Genomic DNA, 24,750 nt, shown 5'->3' on the forward strand with positions numbered 1-24,750 from the left:
TTTTATGTGACATTTAAACATATCATAACATACAGAGTATTGTTGTCTAATTTATTGAGGTTACCTGAATGCATCATATTCTCCGTCCTCCAGTTTGTTAAGTTTACTAATCAACTTAAATTCTGCTGATTCCACCATGGGTTTCTACTCGAGATTAATACGTTTAACAAACAGGACTTGCTACAAAGTTCTGGAGCTCTTTTCAGCATTTATCTGAGCAGCTGAAGAAGAAAACTGTCTTGAATCAGCTGAAGAGAGTGAAATGAGTGTCTGTTACTCCCAGCGCAGGCGGATATGATTGCATGCGACTCGCAGGCAGCGTCTTTTTTCCTCAAGCCGACAGACGAAGGTACCGCTCTGTTGATGGACGATACCGAGGTACTTTTAGTTTATGTTCCCCTCGAAAGAACTGATGTACAGTGCTTAACAAATGTATTAGACCACCCTAACCCTAAGCAAAGTAAGGTTTATGCCACAGCTGCCCTAAATTAACAGCATTGGTAGTTACCAAAATCATTTATGTTTCTGCAATGGTTAATACACCAATATGTAGAAGCTCTTTAACCCAAATGATATTTTTAATGCTAAAATATAATTACTATTTTTATCCATGAATTTTCACATTTACGGGTTTATAAAAAAACTGAAAAAATAATAAAGCACACTAATATTTCTTGATTAATATGTCAAATTATAGTTATTTACTTGCATTCTTGAAGAGAAAAATGAGTTTTAGTGGTTGAATGTTATGCTTGATTCATTTCTGACTTCTCAGAGAAGCCCAGTGAGCCGGCGCAAATTTGGGTGAATTCAGTTTGAAATTCCTCATTCCTGTTCAAAATGGTAAAACGTGGAGAGCTGACTGAAAATGAAAGAGTCCGCATTAAAGCACTTCATGATGCTGGATGGTCTCTGAGACAAATATGACAGGTGGTCTAATACATTTGTTAAGCACTGGAGATATATATATATATATATATATATATATATATATATATATTTTTTTTTTTTATCCAACATTGTGATTTAATGTGTGATTATTTCTTAAATTCCTCATCTCATGTATTTTTAACAAAAACAAACAATCATTCATTCTAAACTTTTACCCACCAGATTAAGCTAGGGCAGCACAATTTTGAAAAAGATCTAATTTTGATGATTTTCAACCCATTTAGCAAATTGGATATGAACTGTTGTATTAAAGGGAGTGATCATTTTATATAATTCTCATATTTAACAAGAAAAACATACAAAAATTAAGAAAATAGGATTTTTTGCACACTATTTCAAAAATACGCCCCTAGAATGATTGCATAATATGTAATGAGTAATGCCTGTGCTGCAAAAAAACTTTTAAACTGGTTTTTGACACAAATTTTGAGTAAAGGAAATATTGCACCCTTTGCAGCAGGGCATATTGTGATTCAATCTAATTTGCGATTAATTGCCCAGCCCGACTTTTATCCTTTTAAAAAACACAAGGAAAGATCAATAAACAAAATTCATCCCTCCAGCAGTTATGTTCCCATAAAGACATGGCTGTTCCAACCAAAAATGTTTTGGAACCAGGCTTTTATATGGTTTATTTTGTTTGTGCCTGGTCTGAGAATGAACCGACCAATCAGTGTCAATCTGAGGAGACCAAGGTGGTACTTCATGTTGTCGTTCTAATCGGCCCGTTATGAATGTGACAGACAGAACCTCAATCCTAAAGTCTGGGTCAGGACCCAACGCTGGGTCGCAGGAGATTTTATTGGTGATCGCCAATAAGTTTTCAGAATTTTTTTGTTGTAGTATGTACAGGGCTTTTATGTCTGCAGTACACATTAAAGCCACACAGGGGAGCTCCACTGTATAACATCAACCTCTCCACCATAATAAAACACAAAACAAAGCCCTACCAGGCACTAGGTAGTCATGGATGCTTGGCTGTTCCAGACCAGACAGCCACCGAAGGCCCAAGAGGAACATCTGCCCTAAAATATATTTAAATATGACACAGCAACAGCCCCCCAATGCACCCGCTGCTCCACTGATAGGAAACACAATGTCTATAATACAGAAATACATGACCTAGTGCTCAGTATTAACACTCATCTTAGACTGGATTTTATGATTTAGTACTGAATATTTAGCTCACTGTGACTGCTCTAGGGAGCTATTTAGTTTTTGTTTCCAGAATACACTATCCATTCATTTCCTATACCGCTTATGTGGTTCAGGGTCGCGGAGGAGGCTGGAGCCTATCCCAGCTGTCATTGGGCGAGAGGTGAGGTACACCCTGGACTGGTCTCTAGTCAGTCGCAGGGCTGACAAACAGAAACAATCAAGCACACTCAAACTCACACCTACCACCAGTTTAGAGTCAGCAGGTACGAGCATGTCTGTGGTCTGTAGGAGGAGAGAACCCGTGCAAACTCCGCAAAGACCCTGACCAGGGAGCAAACCAGGAACCTTCTTACTGTGAGGCAACAACACAAACCCCTGTGCTGACGCCCCCTTCACAGCACACTATTTTTGTGTGTGTGTGGTTTTATTTGTCTTACACACTATATACTTGATGTCTTTTGCACTTACATTTACCATTTTCTAAACCAGAAGTATACAAATAACCTGAAACGCCAGGTGGATCTGTTTCACACATCCATCTGGTAAACCTCTCATAGACTGTTTGGGAAATGGCAGAGCCTTTGAAAAAACTTGGAGGGTGATTGGATTGAACGTTCTGTCTGTCACGTCTTCGCGGGCCAATCAGAGCAACAAAACACATGATGTTGTAGACCCTACAGAGGAGTAACTCCATAGAGAGCTGCACAACACAAACCATGGCGACTGTAGACATGTCAGTACGCGACAGTTGTCATTTCTGAAAAGAAAACAACTCACTGCTGTTCTTTGTTCTTTCAACAAAGAAATGTCGTCGAGTTCTGATAAAACTTTAGCAGCATCCACGCAAATCTCTGCCGCCGTAACTGCACTGGCCTCTTGTTGCCGCTTACTTATCTGCCTCCCCTGAAAGTACTGCCCCTCGAAGCTGATTGGTCCTGTCACTTTCTAACCGGACCCAAACGGTTCAGATGGGAGCTTTGCAAGATGGATTTGCCAGTAAGAATTAGAAAACAGGAAGCAATACACTGAACAACCACTGTCCAAATTCATGAAATGCTCAATAAAATTCAGTCGAGTCAGTAAACTGTCAAAACAGAGAACAATTTTACAACTACAATGAATAAAAACAGTACATCTGTGGCTAAGCAATGTCAAAACGGTCGGTCAAATGACACCAGTGTCTTTATGCCTTGCAGTAGTTTTATTATCCCACTTACATACACCTTCATCTTTATTGTCTAGATCAAAATATGTCCAAGCAAGATGCCCTCCAATGAGCTGGTTTACGTGCAGATAGTAGAGCCTTACTACTGCAGTACATGTGAAGTGGAGCTACGGTACTGGCTAGTTACTGGAAGCTACTAAGACAACATTTAACTGGCACTGTGGGCCTGAACTTTTACAGATTTTAAAGATTATTTTAACCAACTCATGATTCCAGTTTCTACCAGCAAGGGTGGTGTCAGCTATTCCCATACATCCCTACTTTTAATGAATGAACCAGTTATGGAGGAGCAGGCTTAGTTACTTTAGCAAAAACTAGGGTAGCTGTTTTTGCACTGCTTTCATTGTTCATGCTAAGCTAAGCTATCAGCAGCCTAGGATAGCTATAGCTCTTTAGTGTTCAGAAAAAAAGCTGCTTTGATCGTCTCATTTTCCTCTTGGCAAGAAGTGTGAACAACTGCATGTACAAATTTGTCCTATTTCTCTGATAAGTTCTGGCTGATAGAGGCTCTGCCTAAATTCTTATAATGTACATCCGTGTATGTCCACAGGATAAGGCCTGCCTGGGTGTCCTGGGCTGTTGTGTTCCACAGGGGTATGCTGAATGTGTTTGTAGTTGTCCCAGCTCAGCTGAAGCCAGAAACCATGGCGGCTTTGCTCTGCACATTCTCAACAACCAGGGATTATACTACATTACATGGAGCACAATGACTCACTAAAGAGGATGATAATAGCTTTAACAATAGGGTTTTTCTTCTCTCAAAAACTTTTGTATGCTTGTACATTTACATGAGTTTGGTATATGTGCCGAACATTTTCTAGTGACTCAGCCTTTCTCACGTTTGCTGCAGAAAAGTGAAGGCTGTAATTGGCAGTCTATGGAAAAGTCTGTGTACTGAACAATAGCGTGTGTTTCCACCACACAAAGACTATCATCAAGACATAAAAGGATAGTGATTAAAAACTGAGCAAAATACAGCTCTGATGGCAAAGATTAATGGATGTCTTCTGGAGATCATGGGAATTAGCAGCTGTTCTGCAAAGATGCTGAGTCTGAGAAAGGTAAAATAAGGCTGAAGATGTAAACAAAGCAGAGTGATTAAAGATGCGCAGCTTTACTACCGGGGTAACAAAGCTAATGGCTAACAATCCTGCCAGCTCAGAGACTTTGTGTGTTCTTCTAGGGGGCAACAGACTTAACAAGCCAATGAAATTTACACGCATACTGTAACTGTGTCTGTGCAATTTCCTTTTATAGACAATAATTCTACCTTTTAAAGTTTGAAGGCAGATTTCTGGCTTCCTTTTGTTTCCTCTGTAGCCCACAAAGGGCACAATGCCTTATCCCCTATTCATATCTGACAGCAAATAAGGATGCCATTCGTTTTAGATGAAACCTTAAAATAGCCTTCTGGTGCTTTCCATTGAAACCTGAGATTGAATAAATGCCCACAGGGGATCTTGGAAAGTTTGAACTCCCTTGAAGCATGGGGATGTCAAACACTTGTGAAACTTTTGATTTCCAGTGGGCAAACGTGGCACCTTTGTTTACTTTTGCCCTTAACTCCATAAAAATACTTTATAGAGTATTTTACAGTACTTTCAAATTTAAATAAAAGTTGATTTGAACAACAACAACTGAGATTATTGCTTTTTGTGTAGCTTGGGCTCTTGTAATATGTTGAGTTATCTTTATTTCTTTGGGTTCCTTTATGGTTTAGTTCTTATGTTGTTCTGATTGTTTTATGCTGCTTGTTTAACAAAGCTACACTGCATGGAAAAAAGTATTTGGCTGCCTGACCGTTACACCCACAGGGACTGTAATGATATTATATTGAAATGCATGCTGCTACAACAGCCTCCACTCTTCTTGGAAGCCTTTCCACAAGATTTTGTGGTGTTTCTGTGGGAATGTGTGTCCATTCAGGCACTGATGTCGGATGAGAAGGTCTGGCTTGCAACCCTGTTCCAGATCATCCCAAAGGGTGCAATGTAACACAGTGGCGCAAGGTTTATCTCCAGTCACCCTGTTCCTATTTTCCTCCCTGTTGTTCACTTTGAGATGTATAAGTTACAAGGAAAGTGGATGACAAGGAAGCAGGAGTGTCCTACCAGAAGATATTCTTAATTTCCTTTCACTTCTCTCATTCCTGAAACTTATTTTGTCTTACAAAGTGGAGATTGTGATGCATGGATATTCTCCATATCCATTTATGAAATTTTATGGTCTGACATGCTAACATGGAGACAAAACTATGTGGCTCACAGCCATTAGAGGCTAGTTAATACAAGGCACCACGCCTCCGATTGCCTACTTTCTAAGTAAAAGCTTGAAATTTCTTATTTTTCATGTGGAAAACAGTCAATTTACAGGGCAGGGAATTGCATATTAAACAGAGAACAGATAGTGAGCATGCAATGCTGCATGATGAAATGCAATGTCTGATGCTTGCATGCAGTGAGGACATTGGGTATAGTATTTTTAGATGTTGTATGGTTGTAGTAATAATGTATAGTTAGAAAAATTCCCAAGGCTTCCCTCAAGACACACCAGTGTGCCTCAGCACACCATTTGAGAGCCACTGGTCTAAAATGTCTTGGTACGCTGAATCATTAAGACTGCTCTTAAATAAAAAACAGTCCTAATACCCCTCCTTCACTAAACTTTGTTGGCAGTTGGCACAACGCAGTCAGGTAGGTAATGTTCTCTGCAACCCAGACTCACCCATCTCACTGCCAAACAGAGAACTGTGATCCACAGAACACGTTTTAACTACTTCACAGTTCAGTGATACTGTGCTTTACACCCCTTCATCTGATGTTTGGCACTGGACTTGGTGATGTGAGGCTTGCATGCAGCTGCTCAGCCATAGAAACCAATTCAATGAAGTTCCCACTGCACAGTTTATGTTCTTACATTAATGCCAGTCGAAGTTCAGAATTCTTTAGCTATGGAATCAGCAAAGTGTTGGTGACTTCTAAGCATCATGTGCCTTGGTCCAGGTTTGTGATTTTATGTGGTCTTTGTGGCTGTTGTACCTAAATGCTTCCACTTCTAATATTTCACTTATTGTGAAATATCCAGCAGGGATGGAATATCAAAAATCATCCAATTGTAAAGGTGGCATCCATCACAGGACCATGCTTGAAGTCACTGAGCTCTTCGGAACAACCCATTTGTATCATATGTTTGCAAATGGAGACTGCATGCTATTTGCTTCATTTTATACACCTGTGGTGATGGGTGTGGCCAAATACTTTTCTTCATCTAGTGTGTCTAAACAAACATTTTTGGCAATATCCTTAATATTCCATCTTTTTACATACACTACCAGGACTGCGAGAGTTACGGTGTCTCAGTGGGAGTGGGTGGTCTCTCAACTGAAAGACTGGCAGTGTGATTTCCAGGTCCTACAGTTTGTATGTTGAAATGTTCTTGGGCAAAACATTGAAACCCAGAGTTTCTCCTGAAGGCGTAGCCATCGATGCGCGAATGTGAATAGCAGTGATGGGCAGCTGGGCCCTTTACTCTGTTATCAGTGTGTAAATGTGTGTTAAAGGGCGACTGTAAAAGCCGGCCGTGTTGTTGGAAGACAAGAAAAGTGCTGCATAAGTGCACTCCGTTTTTACCATTTACTGTTCTACCAGAAACCAAAGCAAAAGTCAGAAATGTATACAACTGTCCACACTGAAGAGGAATCATGTTAAAGGTTTTTAACTTCTTATGAGTCATGTTGTTCAGATAAAACTTTCATGGCCTCAGAATATTACGGAGTTACTAGTTTAGAGAAACTTAAAATGTTTTTAAAAACCACTTCAGGCACCATAAGTTGCTTTTATTGTCTGGATATGACTGGAAAACTTTTGGGTGCAAATGTTTTGAGATGTAGGAAAACAAAACTAAAACCATTTGGCTGTTTAGATACCCAAAGGATGGTATTTAAGTGTAAATCTGTCTTAAATTTTTCATGTATGTTGACTGCATATAAAAAGTAACTGTGAAGCTGCAGTCGATCACTTAAGAGACCCTGCTACTACTAATGACCAATAAAACACTCGACCACAGAAATAAAAGTCTGGAGTTCCCTCTCTGTCTCTTCTCTCTTCGACTGTAGGTTTTGTGTTGGTGAACCATGTCTGATTGCTGACTGTAATGCTGACCCTTTTTATTAAAGCTTCTATATTTCATGAAAAGCATTAGGCCACAGGAGCTTAATGGGCCATTCTGGTACATTAGAGAACACAAACGCACTGACCACAGCTGACCCACTGGCTGCTGGTTGATCCTCCTCATGCAGGAAAGCACAAGGCAGGAACGTGTCACATTAGCCGGGCAGTTAGTCATCATCATTGTGCTCAACTGGTGCAGAGGGAAGATAGCCGCCTGGGCTAACAATGGCATGACAAAGATGGTGAAAGAAGGAGAGTAGAGGGGTTGAAGAGGAGGATTTTTTGTTTCTGTTCTTGGCGATGGCTCGCAGTCCCTGCCAGTGTGTGGATTTTTGGGCATATGCGGCGACCTTGGACTTTTAGTCAATTTAGTCCTTTGTGTTTATCTGACTGTGACTCTACTGGACTGAAAACAGCTCAATGGCATTTTGCTGCTTCACAGAGGAAAGACAGAGCCACATTGATCGCTATTGATGCTTTCTTTCTGCAAAGTTTCACAAGCATTTCATTACAGTTCAGCTTCTCAATAGCAATATAAGATAAGGACGATGAAATCTAACACTGAAATACTCTATCTTAAACTGCAGAGCCATGGAGTGGAGGCACAGGGGTGTGCCTGCTTTGATTCTCAAGGGAGAGGCACATAGTAGATTTGGTAGTGGAGGGAATAAAGGAAGAGACACAGCAAAGTGGCAGTTCAGTGATAACTAATCTCTCATACCACTGATGTAGTATGGGTGCAGGTATGCATGCTTGATTTCATTTAGCAGTAAACAACTCTCAGAATCCATTGGCTACTGTGTGACAGTCATACAGATTTTGGAGTGTTAGCCAACTTTGGTTTCATGTGTAGCTTCATGTGAGGAAAGACTTAAGCCGTTATTTCCAACTCTGTGCACTGCCACAAGTTAAATGCAGAGGTGAAAACTAGAATTGGACACAAGCAGCATCAGATAGCTACATTAGCATGTAGATGTCTTCTAAGGATACTACTGAAAGCTTAATTGTCATCAGATGTTGGCCAGTGGGGGCCAGGATTGAATTGTGCCACATGGACTGTTTCCCTGAGTGCAATCAAAGCCAGCAGAAATGCAAATGGACGATTATATTTGACTACAAATGGAAATTGGAACGATTAAATATCCAAACTCTACTGGTTTCTAAATAGCAATAAAGAGTCTTTGAATAAATACTGACAGTATCAGACCTCACATTTCAAACCACAGATTATGTTGGCTGAAAACACGACTCCACGGGCGATTTTATCAACTGTTACTTTTTAGCTGGCTAAGCTAGTTATACTAAAGGCAGGGATGCATTACACTGGATTTTGTTAACATCTAATATGCTGGTATTTATACATTCATTTTAGCCAACACTAATATCCATATATTTACATGAAGCTCAGACCTAAAACTTCTAACTTTGTAAAGCAGATGAATTCGCCCGTTTCCATGTTTCTCACTGGCGAATCCATATTGTTAAGCTCCCATCTGAGCCGTTTGGGCCCGGTTACAAAGGGACAGGACCAATCAGCGACATGGAGCAGTACTTTCAGGTGAAGCGGAGTCGTGACGTAAACAAGCAGGGACAAGAGGCCGGTGTAATTATGGCGCAAGAGATTAGCGTGGATGCTGCTAAAGCGCCAGTTTTATCAGAACTTGACGACATTTCTTCATTAAAGAAGAACAACAAACAGCAGTGAGTTGTTTTCTTTTCAAAAACAACAACAGTCGTGTACTGACATGTCTGCAGTCATGGTTCCCGGTGTTATGCAGTTCCCTATGGAGTTTAATCTTTTGGTAGGGGCGCAGCTTGTTAGCAGCTACGTCACGTGTTTTGTTGCTCTGATCGGCCTGTAAAGATGTGACTGACAGAACTTTCACTCAGTCAACCTCCGATTTTTTTTCAAAGACTCTGCCCTTTCCCAAAAGCTGTCTATGAGTGGTTTACCAGATGGATGAGTGAAACAAATTTGGTGTGCCAGGTTATAAAACTTCCGTCCTTGAAACAAACTTTGAGTTTAAAGAATGACTACAAACACTGACAGACATTAGGTGACGTAGGTCTGCTGATCCTGCCTAAAACTCCTTAAACTCATTCATACAGCTGATATAAGCTGACATTACTCCTTTTTCTATACCGCTTATCCCATTGGTGGTTGGGGGGGCTGGAGCCTATCCCAGCTGTCATTGGGCGAGAGGCGGGGTACACCCTGGATTTGTCGCCAGTCAACCACAGGGCTGATATATAGAAACAGACAACTAGGTACGCTCACATTCACGGCCAATTTAGAGTCACCAATTAACCTAGCGAGCATGTCTCTGTGGTGGGAGGAAGCTGGAGTACCTGGAGGGAACCCAAATGGGGAGAATATGCAAACTCCACACAGACCAGGAAGCGAACCAGGGACCTTCTTGCTGTAAGGCAACAGGACTAACCCCTGCGCTGCTGTGCTGCCCATGAGCTGACATACTGGTTGTAAATATTGGCAGAAATTCTCCTGTCTGATGACACCAGCTCCTAAAGCCAATATCTGCTGGTACCATACCATACTTCCCTCGCTAAAGGTATGACACAATGTGGTACTAAGTTGTACATTTGTTGGCAACTTATGCAAATGTGATATTGTGAATAGCTCTTTATGTTCCAAAGGTCTTACAGTACTGCAAAACAAAATTACACTGCTGAAACTAATAACGTTGTCTGACTTAACCCATAGCATGCCAACACTAACTGAAAAGGTGTGTTTTAATTTGGTTATATGTTGATTGTCATATTATGAAATAAAACCTGAACTGATGTCTCTTTGAATATTGTTTTGTAATTCATTAAGATGGCTCTTACACTAGGGGCCCAGTCCCAGATCCGAGTGCACTCGAGCCCGAAGGCTGGTTCGTTTTGGTAGTGTGAATGCAAAAAAAAAAAAAGTCTCAGGCACGATTCAAATGGACTCTGGCACGGTTCGGATGAGATATGAATGCGACTGCGCCCAGATACGGGACAGAGCGCCATATCAGCTTTATGACATCATCGTAAAAGCTAAACTTCTTTCCACAGCGCAGCAGTTTGTTCACTTTTTTCTCAATAAAGTGCAGAAATCATCAGAATCCAGTCAATAAATGGTCTGTTGTTCTGACTCACCTAACAGATGAACACAAGTTGGAGTCAGTAAGAGGAGGTGCAAAGGCAATAAAAGTCTCCTGCCACCCTAAAAACCGCTGTATCTGCACAGCACGAGCCCATTTAATCCTTCCAGCTGTAGCAGATGTGCAGATACCAAGAGCGAAGTTGCTAGCATATTAAAAAGCCAGGCTAAAACACAAACAGTCTTCGCTCAGGTCATGACCCAAGTGGTTGCCATGGTAGCTTCTTCTTCTCTCTCTTCCTTGTCAGGGTTGTAAACCAGCTCTATGCATACCGCCACCTGCTGTTTCGGATTAAGTACATGCGCAAGTGGGCCCGGGCATGGATGTTGCTAGTTTGAAAGCAAGCAGCAGGGGAAAGGGGGAGTAGCAGGAATCACGTCGCAGTGCAGTTCGAAATAACTGGGCCTAATGTGAAAGCGCCCTTAGTTCCACACTGAGGATTGCAGAAGGCCCTGACGCCTCCCCGCTGCTGTGCTGCAGGTATTAAGCTGGTAAGTGAGACATTCCAGCAATGCACCTTAAATCAGAGCACACAGAGGTCTGTGCCATTGTTTCTCACCTTGCTAAGGTTTGTTTAGATATTTAGTAAGGATGGGGCATGATTTTAGATATCCAAATGTGTAAATTTTATATTTTAAAACAGTCTTAAACCAGCAAAAAGGGTTGATTTTAGCTCCTTCAGTGTAATTACAACTCCATTCTGAGTGAAATGGTCTTCAGTGTTGGAGATATTTGACAGTGTTGATCCATCAGTGCTAGTTCAACTCTGTAGAGAGCCACTTGTCCTCTGCCATCTCAGATCTGAGGGGGAATATGCTGGCTGGGATTCCCATCATGCCCTTGGGCAGAGTGTTTTTATGTGTTGCCTGTTGTACAGTTATCACTGCTGAGATTGCTTTGCTCATGTTCTGGTGTTGTGATTTTTGTATGTTAAACACTTGCACCATTAGTGAAGTTATCTACTGGGTTGACGGCGTCCTGCCTGTTGAGTAAAATGTCTTTCAAAGTGTTATCTGTATTTGGATTAGTCCTTCCTCATCACAGGTGTCTCCACTGTGAGGTGTGAAAATCTATTATATATGAAAAGTGCATTCAACCTTGTTACCAATAAATGTGGCAAATACATTACATTACCATACAAAGCAAAAGTAACCGACACATTATGGTTAAAAGAACACTTTTATGTGTAACAAAATAACACTGAGTTTTAAAAATTAACACCAAAGTGTAACTGTAACTCATAATCTGTGGAAAGTGTTGAATTCAACAGTATATAGATGCCCAGTTTTTATTAATATAAGGGTTAAAAAGGCCGGGGTGAGGGTTTTTTCGTGTCAAACTGTACTCTTCCTGATGGTTAGCCAGGCTAATCTGCACCTTACTTTTGGCAAACAACACTGTTATATAAACTTCTTCTTTTGTATAGTTTTGGAGGGGAAAAAAAGGTAAGTTGAGGCTGTCTAGCAGCAGCTGTCTCGCAGCTGTCAAGAATCATTTATAATATTGCTTTACTTTTGTCTGTTTTTAGAGATGAGTTTTCTTAAAACTGACAGTACTTGTCTGAGACTGCTTGTGTCTCCTGGCAACAGCAAACTCTTCTGCTAAATCAGTCAAGAAATCATGTATATAACCTTGTAATCCAACCTTCTGTTTGAAAAGGTAACGAGATAACAGTGAAGGTTGATTAAAGAGCAAGACAAGAAGAGAGAAGAGGGTATAAATAACTCCACACAGCTACAGCAGAGTAAACATGATAAAGAAGAAAAACAGAGTAAAACTGAAGTTGAATCTGCTCTAAACCCAGCGTGTGCTTTTTTGAAAACTTACCTGAGTGTGGGATGAGCGGGTGCTCCATCTTGTGACAGGGGGATTCAGGCAACAACACCGGCCCTCTCCTACTGGCCACGCTTCCAGGCCGCAAGACCAGCATGCACTGCAGCAGCAGCAGTGCATGCTGGGTGACAGGGCGTCCCATTGGGGGCCTGGACTTGGCTCACTTCTCCTCAGGCCTCAGGGGCCAAGAGCATTGGAGAGACTAACCTGGAGGGACAGAAAAGAATGAATTGGGATTTAATCGTGGGCTTATATCACATTAGTTTATATCCAAAGGGTCATAAAACATGATTCAGTAAAGCACCTCTCTGCATCACTGAGGAAACACTGCAGGAGATGAAAAGCAGCAAAAATAAATCTGGAAGAAAAGCGGAGAGGTGCAAAGACGACACAGTGTGACAGACGGAGTTTTAAACTTGTGATCCCGATGAAACCCAGAGATCCCCTTCAACCTCTGACACCCAGAGCATGAATCAGACCTCGCTCTGCACAACCTCACACCTCTAATGTGTGTGTGTGTGTGTGTGTGTGTGTGTGTGCTCTGTGTAATATATGGACCCTTCCTGTGTGCCTTTGTTTCCTCTGTCGAGGAGCAGTAGTTCAGCGCATGCTGCGTTTGTGCTATCCATTATTAAAAGTCTATTTGTTGTGCGCATGTGTGAATGATATATACACAAAGCTGATGCACACAGCACTCCTCATGGCTCAATTAAATTCTACAGCCGCTGTAAATCTGATATGTTTTTATTCACAACCAAAGCTCTTAAAATTGTTGGATGTGATTATTATAAAATGCTCACGGCTTCATCCCAAGGAAGTCATTTGCTGCAAGGAAAACAAAGCGGCGTCTACAACTCAATTGTTTATGATTTCTTTTCTTCATGGGGGTGAATTGATGAGCAGTCAGACCCTCTACATCATTACTTTTTAATCATTAATGTGATGCTATTACCAAGATGGATTCATGCTGTGCACACCAGAATAAGCCTCTCTGACTGAACAGTTCACTTTTGAGCAGCATGTGGTGGCGAGAGCAGAGACACTGGAGGCACCAGTAAGGGTAAGCATTTGCTTTGCTAATGTGTGATGAGAGAAAATGTAGTCTGAAGCCAAACAAGCGGAGCATTTCATATTATTTTATTGTATGCGAAACAGGCCCTTTGATCTGCTGTCCAGTCGGAGGGAAAAATGTGTCTTTGTAGAGGGAGAACAGAGCGATCCTGCCTCCGTGACAGAGTTGATTTAGCATGAACAGTGGGTTGCAAATAAGCAAAAACTATTAATAACGTGTTTGTTGTAGGAATAGAGAAAAATATGGAAAAATCTGCATGCTGCAGAGAGTAAAAAAGACAAAATGAAGTGTGCTAGAGAGGAAGGAATTCTTGAGCATTTGCTCTCCTTCGACAAACCTTTTCTCTGAAGTATGAATCCCTTTTAGTGCTAGAAAGCTGCAAGTAGCTCCAGGGTAAAACATAAGGCACCTCTCTATTCTTGCTTTCAAATGAAATCCCTAATGCTGTGAGCACGCTGCTTTTTTCTCCATTTTCTCCCTCAATGGAAAGTTTACTCTGCCTTAAGTGCGCATGAATAGGCTCCGTGACCTCGGGGCCTGTATGGAATTCATTCAGAGTCCAGTGTATAAAATGCAGAGGCAGCAGTGAAAGTGTTTTTTTATCTATCAGCCATGAAGTAATGTAAAACACCTGTCATCCACAGTAGTGACAGCCAGTGCCGATTGCCTCTCTCTCTCTCTCTTTCGTCTCGACGGCTCACACGTCAGCCTCTGTAGTTTTTGCGGTTTTGCTTTAGTCAACCTGTCGTTTTACGTGTCACTTTTCTTTGTCTGCTGGTTTCCCTGACAGTCTTTTATGTTTTTCTCTCACACCAAAAAGCCATTTTACCTGTTGCCACTGAGAGCCAGCGAGTCATATTCCCCTGATAGTTCAGCGATATGACATCCTCCTTTCTTTTATCAAACAGTCCCTTATACCTTTAATGTCTGCGTTTACCGGGGGAAGCTTTTTCATAATCTGCCGAGCACAGAGGTGAATTTGAGGTAGAGAATCAGATTATAAAAGTTTTCACTGTAATGCAGGGGATTAATTATTTAGCACAAATAAAATGTGCATGTTCACATTCATAATGAATGTTCAAGGCCTGCTGTGTACTACTGTGGGTCATGAACGGTTTCTTTGTTAGCATTTCTTCTGGTTTTACTGATTCATAGTCTTTGAATGCCCTTGTTGTATCTATTCAATGGTAAAAGTACTCTGAAAAGTTTTCCAGACACAAGTTTTTCACATTGTCAGAGTCTGGCAGCAAGGTCAACAAACATCTCTAAGAAATGTCTTTCCCCATGAAACACGTGGAACATGTTTGAAACCAGTGATTCTCCGCTGGTGAGTCTGGACCCAAAGGTGCCCTAAACAGACGTAGAAATCATCGTACCGAACAGCACTTATAAAGTTAACCAGTGACCTTAGGATGAGCTGTGACAGTAAAAAAAAAAACCTTCAATCCATGTCCTCCTTGATCTTACAGCCATCCAGACTATAGATCATGAAATCCTCATTCATAAAGCCCATAATTCTGTTGGTTTATCTCAAACTCAATCCCAGCAGGGGCCGGATTCTGGATTCAGATCTAACCTGAGGGCCTAACAGGATCACTTTTTTAACCAGAAACTGTCAACCTCATTTCACCGGTAATAAAATATGGAAGAAAAAAAAAAAAAAAAAACTTAGCACTGATGGTAAATGAAATGAATGAAATTTAAAAAGTTAAAAGAAAAGTTTAAAGGCTCACAATCTGAGAAGATAAATTTATTTAAACATGAAATTGAAATTGAAAAATAATGTTTTTAAATGAAAAATATATTAGAAAGAAGTCAAAATCTTGAGTTTAAAAGGTCAAAATATGAAATAAGATTTCTAATCATGAAATTAAAAGTCAAAATTTGATTCAAATTTTTAAATTGTGAGTCTAAAAGGTCAAACTGTAGGTTATGAACACAAAATTTGGAGTTTAAAATACGAGATAAAATAGAAAATAATTGGTTAAAAATGTCAAAATATGACTTCCAATTTAAAACTATGAATCTTAAAGCTCAAAATATTATATAAGAAGTCAAAATTCTGAGTTGAAATGCTCAAAGTATGAAACTAAAAGTCAAAATCCTAAGTTTGAGTCCTAACTGTGAGATGTAAAATTGAAAATATGAAATAAAAGCACAAATTAATTTCTTTTCCCACATTCCTGACTTATCTAAATATTTTTACTCCTTACTTTTTCTTTAAGGATAAGTTTACATTTTTATTCTAGAGGAAATCAGATCTGGCCCCAGGGCCTTGACTTTGACACCCCTGGTAAAGTTCTAAGTTTCAGTAGATCGTTTAAAATCTGCTGAGAGAAATCATTGTCTGGTTTTCCACAGGAGTCAGACTATTACTCTTTAACTCACATATCCTCTCACTCCAAAAAGATCATACTACCACTCGTATGCTGACGACACACAGCTTTATATTTCTATTTCTGCTGGTGATTTTATTTGGTCATATCTAGCCTTCATCGGGGGCAGTGATGACCCTGATGAAGACTGCATGCTGAAACGCAGCAGTCTAATAAAGTTATTCATTAAACTACAGGTGTTGCTGGAGATTTCTGTTCTCTCCAAGACGCTCCTCATCCTCCAAGCACCGTGGAACTTGGTATAGTTGTGCCAGAGTTACCCACTTTAGCTCTCCATCATGTCATATCTACACACTGTAAAAATGACTGTGTATTGGGTTGCCAACATTTCTGTGTAAAAAAAAAACAACTTAGGATCAATCCCCAGTTTTCTCCCCACAGCACTGCTAGTTTGGTGGCACTGGTGGCTGCTTTTATAATGTGTAGAACAGATCATTGAGCGCTCTTCTTTCTGGTCTAACTAAGAAAAGTTCACAGCTGCAGCTGCTCTAAAACTCTAGTTTGTTTGCATATTGTCCTGTATTGTTTCATTTGAAAAGTGCTATACAAATGAAGATTGATGGATGAATAGTGATACAAAACATCATTCCCGTATCTTTAACTTATGGTAAGAATGCAAAATGTACGCAACAATGTTAGGGCTAATAGCAAATTAGATTAAATCTCAATATAGTCTGCTGCAATTTTCAAATCACAGAAGGTGCAATATTTCTTTGACCTAAAATTTGTGTCAAAATATCAGTTTAGAATTTTTTTTGCAGCAGAGATGTTATGCATTACATATCATGAAATCATACTAGTGCCCTATTTTTAGAATAGAGTTAAAAAAAAAAAACACCTCTTCGTTTTTGTATGTTTTTCTTATTAAATATGAGAATTATATAAAAATGATAATTCCCTTTAATACAACAGTTCATGTTAAATTTGCAAAATGAGTAAAAAAAATCATCCCAGTTAGATATTTTTTAAAAAATATTTCTGCCTAGTCTAATCTAAATTTGTCTTGGTTACAGTAAAGAATGAATTATTGATTGTTTTTGTTGTAAAATGCATGACATGAGGAACTTGAGATATAATCCCATATCAAATCACAATTGCAATATTGAGTAAAAAAAAATCACAATCAGATTATTCTCCCAAATCGTTCAGCCCTGAACAGTGTGAATAAGATAAGATAAGACTTTATTGATCCTGGAGGGGAATTTCTGGCATTGCAGCAACACAACAGGTGGTAAAAATACATCAGAACTGAACAATTTAACTAAATAAAAGCTAAATACATAATTAAGTAAGGGACAGTACGTATATACAAGTTACATTTGTTGCAAGTGTTGACATGTTGCTCGACTAACTTTCCATGAAGAAGGCGAGACAAAAGCGGGGTACACACCTAAGGATTTTCTAAATCTTAAAGAGATGTTTTATCTGTTAGAGACTCCACACATGAAGATAAAAAATCAGGCATTGAAACGTTTTGATCGTACTGTGTGTGGTGTGCTCCGATAATCTCAACACAGCACACCACACACATCATGATTCTGTCCCATCACCGATCTAGAATCTCATCCTCCAAGCAAGAAATCTCGCGTGATCACACGTGATCTAACAAAAACGATGAAGAAGAAATAGCAACAGCCGGAAAACAAAGCACGCAACATGGAAGAGGACATACAAGAAGAGGGAATGATGGTGTTCATGGGACTATTAACAGAAAAATCACAAACTAAAAAAAAGAGAGAAGACTGTGGAGAAAATCCTGGAGACAGTGCAAACACGGACTTTATAGTCTACTGGGCGAGCTAGAAGTGAGTTGTTGTCATAGACATTATATACGTATATAATATCTATGGTTGTTGTCAGTCAGCTCGCTTCTTGATTGGCTTCATGCCGTTTCACATCACAATTCACGGAGTCATGACTCGGGAGTCGTCGGATTGCCCCACACACATGAAGATTTTTAATCGTGAATATTGAACAAGTTTAATATTTATGATTGTCGGCCCCAACCGTTTTCAGAGTCAATTATCGGAACAAATTCACTCTTAACACACCTCAGACCACAGGATAATCTTATAAGACATGAGATAACCTCTTCCCAACCAATCCTCAACCCTCAGTCTTAACTCGCCCCTCAAAACCAAGTGTAAGGACCATCTCATGACTTAGAGATGGGACACCCCTTAATAGCAGTTACGATTTCAGACTGTAGAGGGCAATAATGTGCCAAAACTGCTTAGTCTGTTGATTCAGAAGAAGAAGAAGAAAAAGGAGAACATGTTAATATTCAACCAAAAACACGTATAAACACCACAACCACGGACATATTCAGCTGAAAGTCACCGTATAACACGGCCATTAGCTAACATGAAACACCAGTTGTGACTCGTAGGCTCATCCGCGACGGCACAGTTACTGGCTTACGATCATAAAAATAAAAGTAAATGTTACGCTACAAAAAGGCAAATAATCCATAAAAAAAACCATTAAACTAAGATATTGGAGTGGTTTTCGTAATATTCAGATCTCTAGTACAAAGAAATTTACATTTGTAGCTCGATTTCTTCCCCGCATTTGCCGCCATCTTTCTTTGAGTGATAACCCTCAATACCAAGGGAGCTCCAGTATCTATAAATTGAGGGAGATGAAGCCCTCAAACTCGCCCCTCAACTCAACTCCTGGGAGAATTGGGACAGCCCTCGCACTTCACAGGAACACACATTTTGAGACTGAGGGTTAAGATTGGGGGTTAAGGGGAGAACTGGGATTCAGCCCAAAATGTAAGGACTTTTTATTGACCGAAACAGGACTAAAATATTTATGGGTTTTCATAATGTTAAATTAAAACACTGATTTTTTTAAATATTTGATTTTAAAAACAGACTGATGAATCATAATGATCTCAAATCAATATTCTATGGCAATAAGTGAACTCTGCTTTAGTTCCTCACTGATCTGGTTTTCTTTTCTCTGTATTTGTGTTATGGACACCTTAATCCAACCTCAGACCTCGTCACATCATCTTGGTGATGAAGCTCCAGGTCTCAATGTAAATGAATGCTTTGCAGGTTAGTGTGCAGAAGTTTACCTGTAAGTTCTTGACGGACTCGTTTCCCTCCTACACACCTGTCTTATGAAATAAATGTGCAAGTTTGTGTCCACGTCAATTTTGAAGTGCTCTCCATGGCAACATCATGATATATATGAGACCTTAATAATCACTATTTAATAAATATTCATCACCCTCGTCTGTTACAGCTTGTTAGTATTTGATTAAGCTCCAACATGCTGCAGTACTGCAGAGGAATACACACTGATAAACAGATATAAAGGTAAAAACTCATTATTTTCACAAACCCTGTCGTTGAGGCATGCACAGAGAGAAAATAATTAAGAGCGCTCAATTATACGGTCAGAAGGTCACAGAAACAGCTTGGCAAATTAAAACTGTTTTCCAGGACTGAGGATGGTTTGGTGGGGGCAGATTTCCTTTAGACCAGTTACCTAAAAGATGCATCCAACTACAGAGTAGATACAGAACATTTAAATTTACACAGCATCTAATACTATAAGACCTTATCAAGACCCTCAATATACTCAACACCCCATCACATCTTTAGTTTCTAACAGTAACGTGACTTTATTATGTACATGTTTGTAGCAGATTTTAAGATAGAAGTGTGACTACATAGTCAAGAGTACTGGTTCTGCGACCCCCAAAGATAAAGGTGCCAGAGACCAGGGACCCCCGCTGTACCTGATGGTGGTTGAACAGCCAGGAACATTCAAGAATAGTCATGTGGAGACAAGGCCGTCCATATGGGGGATAAATGGGAGAGCTTTCTTGAGGCCCATGGAGGTCCGCATAACCTCGGTCCATTGTAAAGTTAAGCTGTGGTATCAATATTTCATATTTAAACTGAATGATAACCACACATATCAAAGAAACAAAATTCTTTTTTGAGTCATTTGTGTAGTCAAGAACCTTCTGAAAAAAGTAAAATCCTTTTGTTAAAAAAAAAAGAATTGAAATAGTTTAAATTTTGCTGCAATGGGTTAATAATGGCAAAAAAAAATGGTGGAAAAGGTAGTGAAGTTGGATTTTCAGAGTAGCAGAAATGGGTTAGAAATGGCAACAATGGGTTAAAGTGGCAAAAAAGAGCATAAATAGTGGTAAAAGGGAGTTAAAATGTGGCTGAAATAGCTTTAAATTGGCAAAAATGGGTGGAAATTTGGTGAAATGGGATGAAACATTGATATAGACTGGCAATAAAGGGTTAACTAAGAAAGAAAAATAGGCAGATATTGGCAGAAATTGGTTAAAACACCAAAATTGGGCATATTAAATGGTGAAATGTGGTTAAAATGGGAAACATTTGGTGTAAAAAGTGGTAAAAAAGGGTTAATAGTGGCAATAATGGGTCAACAGAGGCAATATCAAGCTTAAGGAGCAAGAACAGGCAGAAAAGTGGTGGAAAGAGTTTAAAACTGACAAAAATAGGTGTTAAATGGCAAAAATGTGTTAAAATTGGTGGGAAAAAAAATGCTGAAAAGGGGTAAAAAAAAAAAATTGACAAAACTGGTGTTAAGTGGCAACAGTGTAATTATTAAAGTTTTTGGGGCACATCTGGAGACCCCCTCTCAGTTTCTCACGACCCCAAAGGGGGTCCCAACCCCAAGGTTGAGATCCACTGGTCTAGAGAATGCAGACAGTATTTCTATTCCAGCATGCAAACAAAGCTTTCTTGGCGATGCTAGGAGTGCTAACATTAGCAGACTCTCTGCAGGTATCACACTGGGAAAGGCAAAGCTACTTTTCATTTTGCTAAACACTGTAAAAAGTTAAGGAGCCCCAGCCTCGGCTCCAAAACCTTCTCCTCTAACTGTTTATCAGAAAACTTGTATGTAGGTATCATTTATGTGCTTGCTTGATCACATAGTTTACTGAGTAGCTAGAGACACAGAAAAATCTTTAAGGATGCTCTGATAACTCAGCGGGCCAGGACATTAACAAGCATGCAGACTGACCCTGGATCTGGAGGGATTACATCAGAATGTATGGAATCAAATTATCGGGAAAAATGTTGATTAAACATGTTTGTTTCTTACACGTACATACGTGTAGTAGCTTTTCTTTCAGCCACTTCAGGTGTTATGTTCGGTTTTTAAAAAAACTAGACCTACGTCATCGACTGGTCCGTTAGCACAGTGGTAGTGTAGATGACTCTCCCTCAGGTAATCCTGGTTCTCTTCACACTGAGCTCATAGTTTTTGATTTCTGGATGTTTTTTTCTTCTGGAATAACTAACTGCTAAATAACTGCTAAATTATGAACAAATCATTTAATCATATAAAACCGCACGTTATTTATTGCATTGCATTGTCATTGTCTCATAAATACGTTTCCCTCCAATTTCATGACAAGTTGGTGCCCAGAAATAAACCAAAATACACGAAAGTGTAGAGTGTTTGGATCTTGACACTTTCTAGGAGGACCCTCAGACCTTATTTTATTTTAACTGACTTTGATTTGAACCCTGTAAACCAGCGCACTAGCTCTCATGTTGAACTGAATCAAACATTCAGATAACAGCCTCAGTGTGAATAATTCAATCTGAATTCCTACATACTGCATGTTGTTTGTCAAATGTGTTAGGAATAGCCCATGTGTACGGGACACATGCACATGTATGCATGCAGTAAACCACCTGAGCCTTATTTTCAGCCAATAAAAACACCAATGAACTTTAATGAACAGCAGGCATTGCACTGTGAAACAATTAAGACTTTGAAAATGAAAGAAACGGTATTGATTTACCAGCTAGCTTTCCTCTAACATGCATGTGTGACTTAGAAAGCCACAGATAACCTGATTTATGCACACATGCACTGGTTGCATCATGTCTATAAGAGAAAGCAGAGAAAGACAGCCAAGACTTGATTTAAAACCAAATGTTTCAACAGTTGTTGCGTTCTCCCAGTCAGAGATCTCTGGTGGATCGGATTTTCTCTTTAACTCACCACAAGCCACCGACTGGTCCAGTGGGAGAGAGCTGCAAAAGCTTTCGAAGCTGCACGCTGCTCTAAACTCTAAATCATCTCCAGGGCATTAGTACAAGCCTCCACCTCCTCATCTTCCTCCTCCTGCTGCCCCTCCTGCTCCCACTCCTACCTCTTCCTCTGTTTCTTTCACACCTTACGGATACAGACACACTAAAAGACCAGCACATCCACAGCGCGTACACTGAAATCCCCCTTGGACCTGGTGATGGATAACACACTGGTGCTTTCAGAGCACTTAGCAGAGAAAGTCAGAGCCACACAGAAATCTGAACATGGGCTAAACCATTTTAACATTTGGAACTCATGTTAAGAGCAGATAATGCAGCGTAACTCGAGTTTTTTTTAGTTTGTGAAAGGAGCAAAGACAGAAATGTGTCATCCAGAGTTAGTTAAAGACACATCCATCAACACCATTAGCAACCTTTGTTTTTTAACTTTAGATGGTATCGGCTTTAGCATCATTTAAACACAGCTGATTATCGCTACTTTCCATGACAAATTTGTTTTGCCATGATTAAAAGGCACAAGCCTGCAGCCAGGGGGGTTGAAATACTACCCCCTCATAACCAAAGGTCAAAAATAAAAGATGATTCTTATACAAGTAAATGTGCTCCTCTTTTAAATAATGACTTCCAATCATTCTAAACTTATCCAACATTAAAACCAAACAGCAGCCCCTATCTTGTTAAAAGCACTACTTTGGTGATTCTTCTTCTTTTAATGATTGTGCTGAGAACTTATGAGTGTTACACAACTAATGGCACAGCTGGATGCCATTAAAGCTTAAAGTAAAGACTTGAAAAATGAGGGGGAAGACGGCAAAAAGGTGCATTTTTAGGGGGCAAAAAGACCCCCTTCCGCATGGTCAGCTATGGGACTGGGACATGCAAGAGTTAAGAAAAGATTGAGTTTTAAAAGTTCCACATGACATTTGCCATGCTTCCGCTGAAATGTTTCTTTTTATCATCAGTTCAAAATAGAAAAATAGCATGACTCCATTTGTGAATACGACCCAGGCACTGCTCTTCCCCACCTGAAATCACCTCCACTAACCTTAGACCAGACTAGACCTGTGCTCACAGCATCGATATACCGTCACATGCTCCATGCCGATACGTGTATGAAACAGGTGTTACAGAATCAATATGGCTTTAAGTCCTGTGGCGACAGTTTCTAAATGTACACCACCATGGTAGACTTACCAAAAATCTCTAGATGGCAGCAGTTAAACTGCATGATGCAGCGCACACCTCACTCTAAAACCAGTTAGAGGTGGTGCTCAAAGTGGTCACATGGATCAGAGTGTCTATCTATAAACTAAAAGCAAGAACAAAGGGTTACTTAGGGGTTTCTTCAAACACCAGAAAGTCAGGAGTTGGACATGAATCATGCAAGCTGTGCAATAAACAAGGTAAAACACTGCAGCAATTGTTATTAGCACATGACACCAGTCTAGTCTCTGTCATCCAGACCAGCAGTGAAGGATGCTGTTAGCTCAAAATGTCCCTCAATTTCTCAACAGGCAGTAACTGAGACAATCAACTTCTCTGTAGTAATAAGCCGTAGTCGGCCACTTGTTCTCTGTAGGAGGTGATTCCATGAGTATGTGACGCTCAGAAAAAGTAGGATATACAAGGAAGCAGGGTGATTAATACAGACGTGGGATCAGATGTACCTCTTCCCACTCTTTTTCAGATATGTAATCTAAATCATAAATCATGTTTCATAATCTTGAATTGCGTTCTGTTTTGTCTACTATCGTTATCTTCTGTATAAAAATCAACTACAATTCAATTTCAATGGACCCAGTCTAAAAGCGATCCTTATTTGCAGGTATTCAGGGAGCACAGGCTCAGGTTTGAAGCATGTGAAGAGGTTGTTGATGAAGAGGTACACCACTGATGATGATGATGTGTCCCTCCTACCTGCTCTCTAAACTCCCCACTTAAACACCCACTTGAAGTGCTCACCACCAATTTGGCACAAGGGATGGATAGCATCACATCCTGTGTTGTCTAAAATAGGACTGGTCTCACTTTTGGTGTTAACCCTAAAACATGGAGACACAGGACTACATTCTCAAACATTATTTGTTGGTTGTTATGTTACGTGATGCGCTGTGTCAGACTCTTGGACATCAACTTGCTTTTCCTACAAACACTCTGTAAAGTATCTGAGCCACCTGTTCACCTGCTCCGGCCTGCTAAGGCCCTGAATGTACCTGTGAGGAAACTCTTTGGCTTTTTCCTTCAAAATAGCAATCATTTCCGCTGCTGCATATTTTAAGATAATTTGATTTAGTTATGAATAACTTTCTTAATGCTTGGAAACATAACTATGAAGTTTTGAAGAAATTTTGGGAACATTTGTTTATTTTGGTGGGTTTTAATTGGATGTGTTTTGGGGAATTTTTGGGGGGCATTTTCACACAAGTTTGGGAATTTTGTGTTGGTGTTTGGGGGTATTTGTTTGGGAATTCTGCAGCGTTTTCAAAGAAATTTGTAATATGTAAAAATGTATTTATAATTTTTGGGAATTTGATTTGAAGGAGAATGCTCTGAAAAATTGATGTATTTCCTTGGAGATTTGTAAAATTTATTTGTAAATTTTGGGAATTTGTATCAGAGATTTTGTAATTGGGTGTCCTTAAACATTTTGAAGAATTTCATGGAAAAGTCAGGGTGTTTGAGGAAATTTGCCACCATTTCAGGGAATTAAAATGAAAGCAATTGTGATT

The 24,750-nt window shown here is 39.8% G+C and overlaps 1 protein-coding gene across 4 annotated transcripts in view; it reads right to left on the reverse strand.

Moving 5' to 3' along the window:
• Positions 1–24,750, reverse strand: part of sema5a (sema domain, seven thrombospondin repeats (type 1 and type 1-like), transmembrane domain (TM) and short cytoplasmic domain, (semaphorin) 5A) — a 262,200-nt gene that overhangs the window by 187,597 nt on the left and 49,853 nt on the right. For all 4 annotated transcript variants that reach the window (XR_005993366.1, XM_041813627.1, XM_041813626.1 and 1 more), the window contains exon 2: positions 12,480–12,692. Coding sequence is in view for 3 of the 4 variants with exons in the window: in XM_041813627.1 (XP_041669561.1) it covers positions 12,480–12,627 (148 nt within the window). In the remaining variant the exon portion in view is untranslated. The remainder of the gene's footprint in view (positions 1–12,479; positions 12,693–24,750) is intronic.

The sequence above is a fragment of the Cheilinus undulatus genome, linkage group 19 (assembly GCF_018320785.1).
Source record: "Cheilinus undulatus linkage group 19, ASM1832078v1, whole genome shotgun sequence".
Classification (NCBI taxonomy): Eukaryota; Metazoa; Chordata; class Actinopteri; order Labriformes; family Labridae; genus Cheilinus; species Cheilinus undulatus.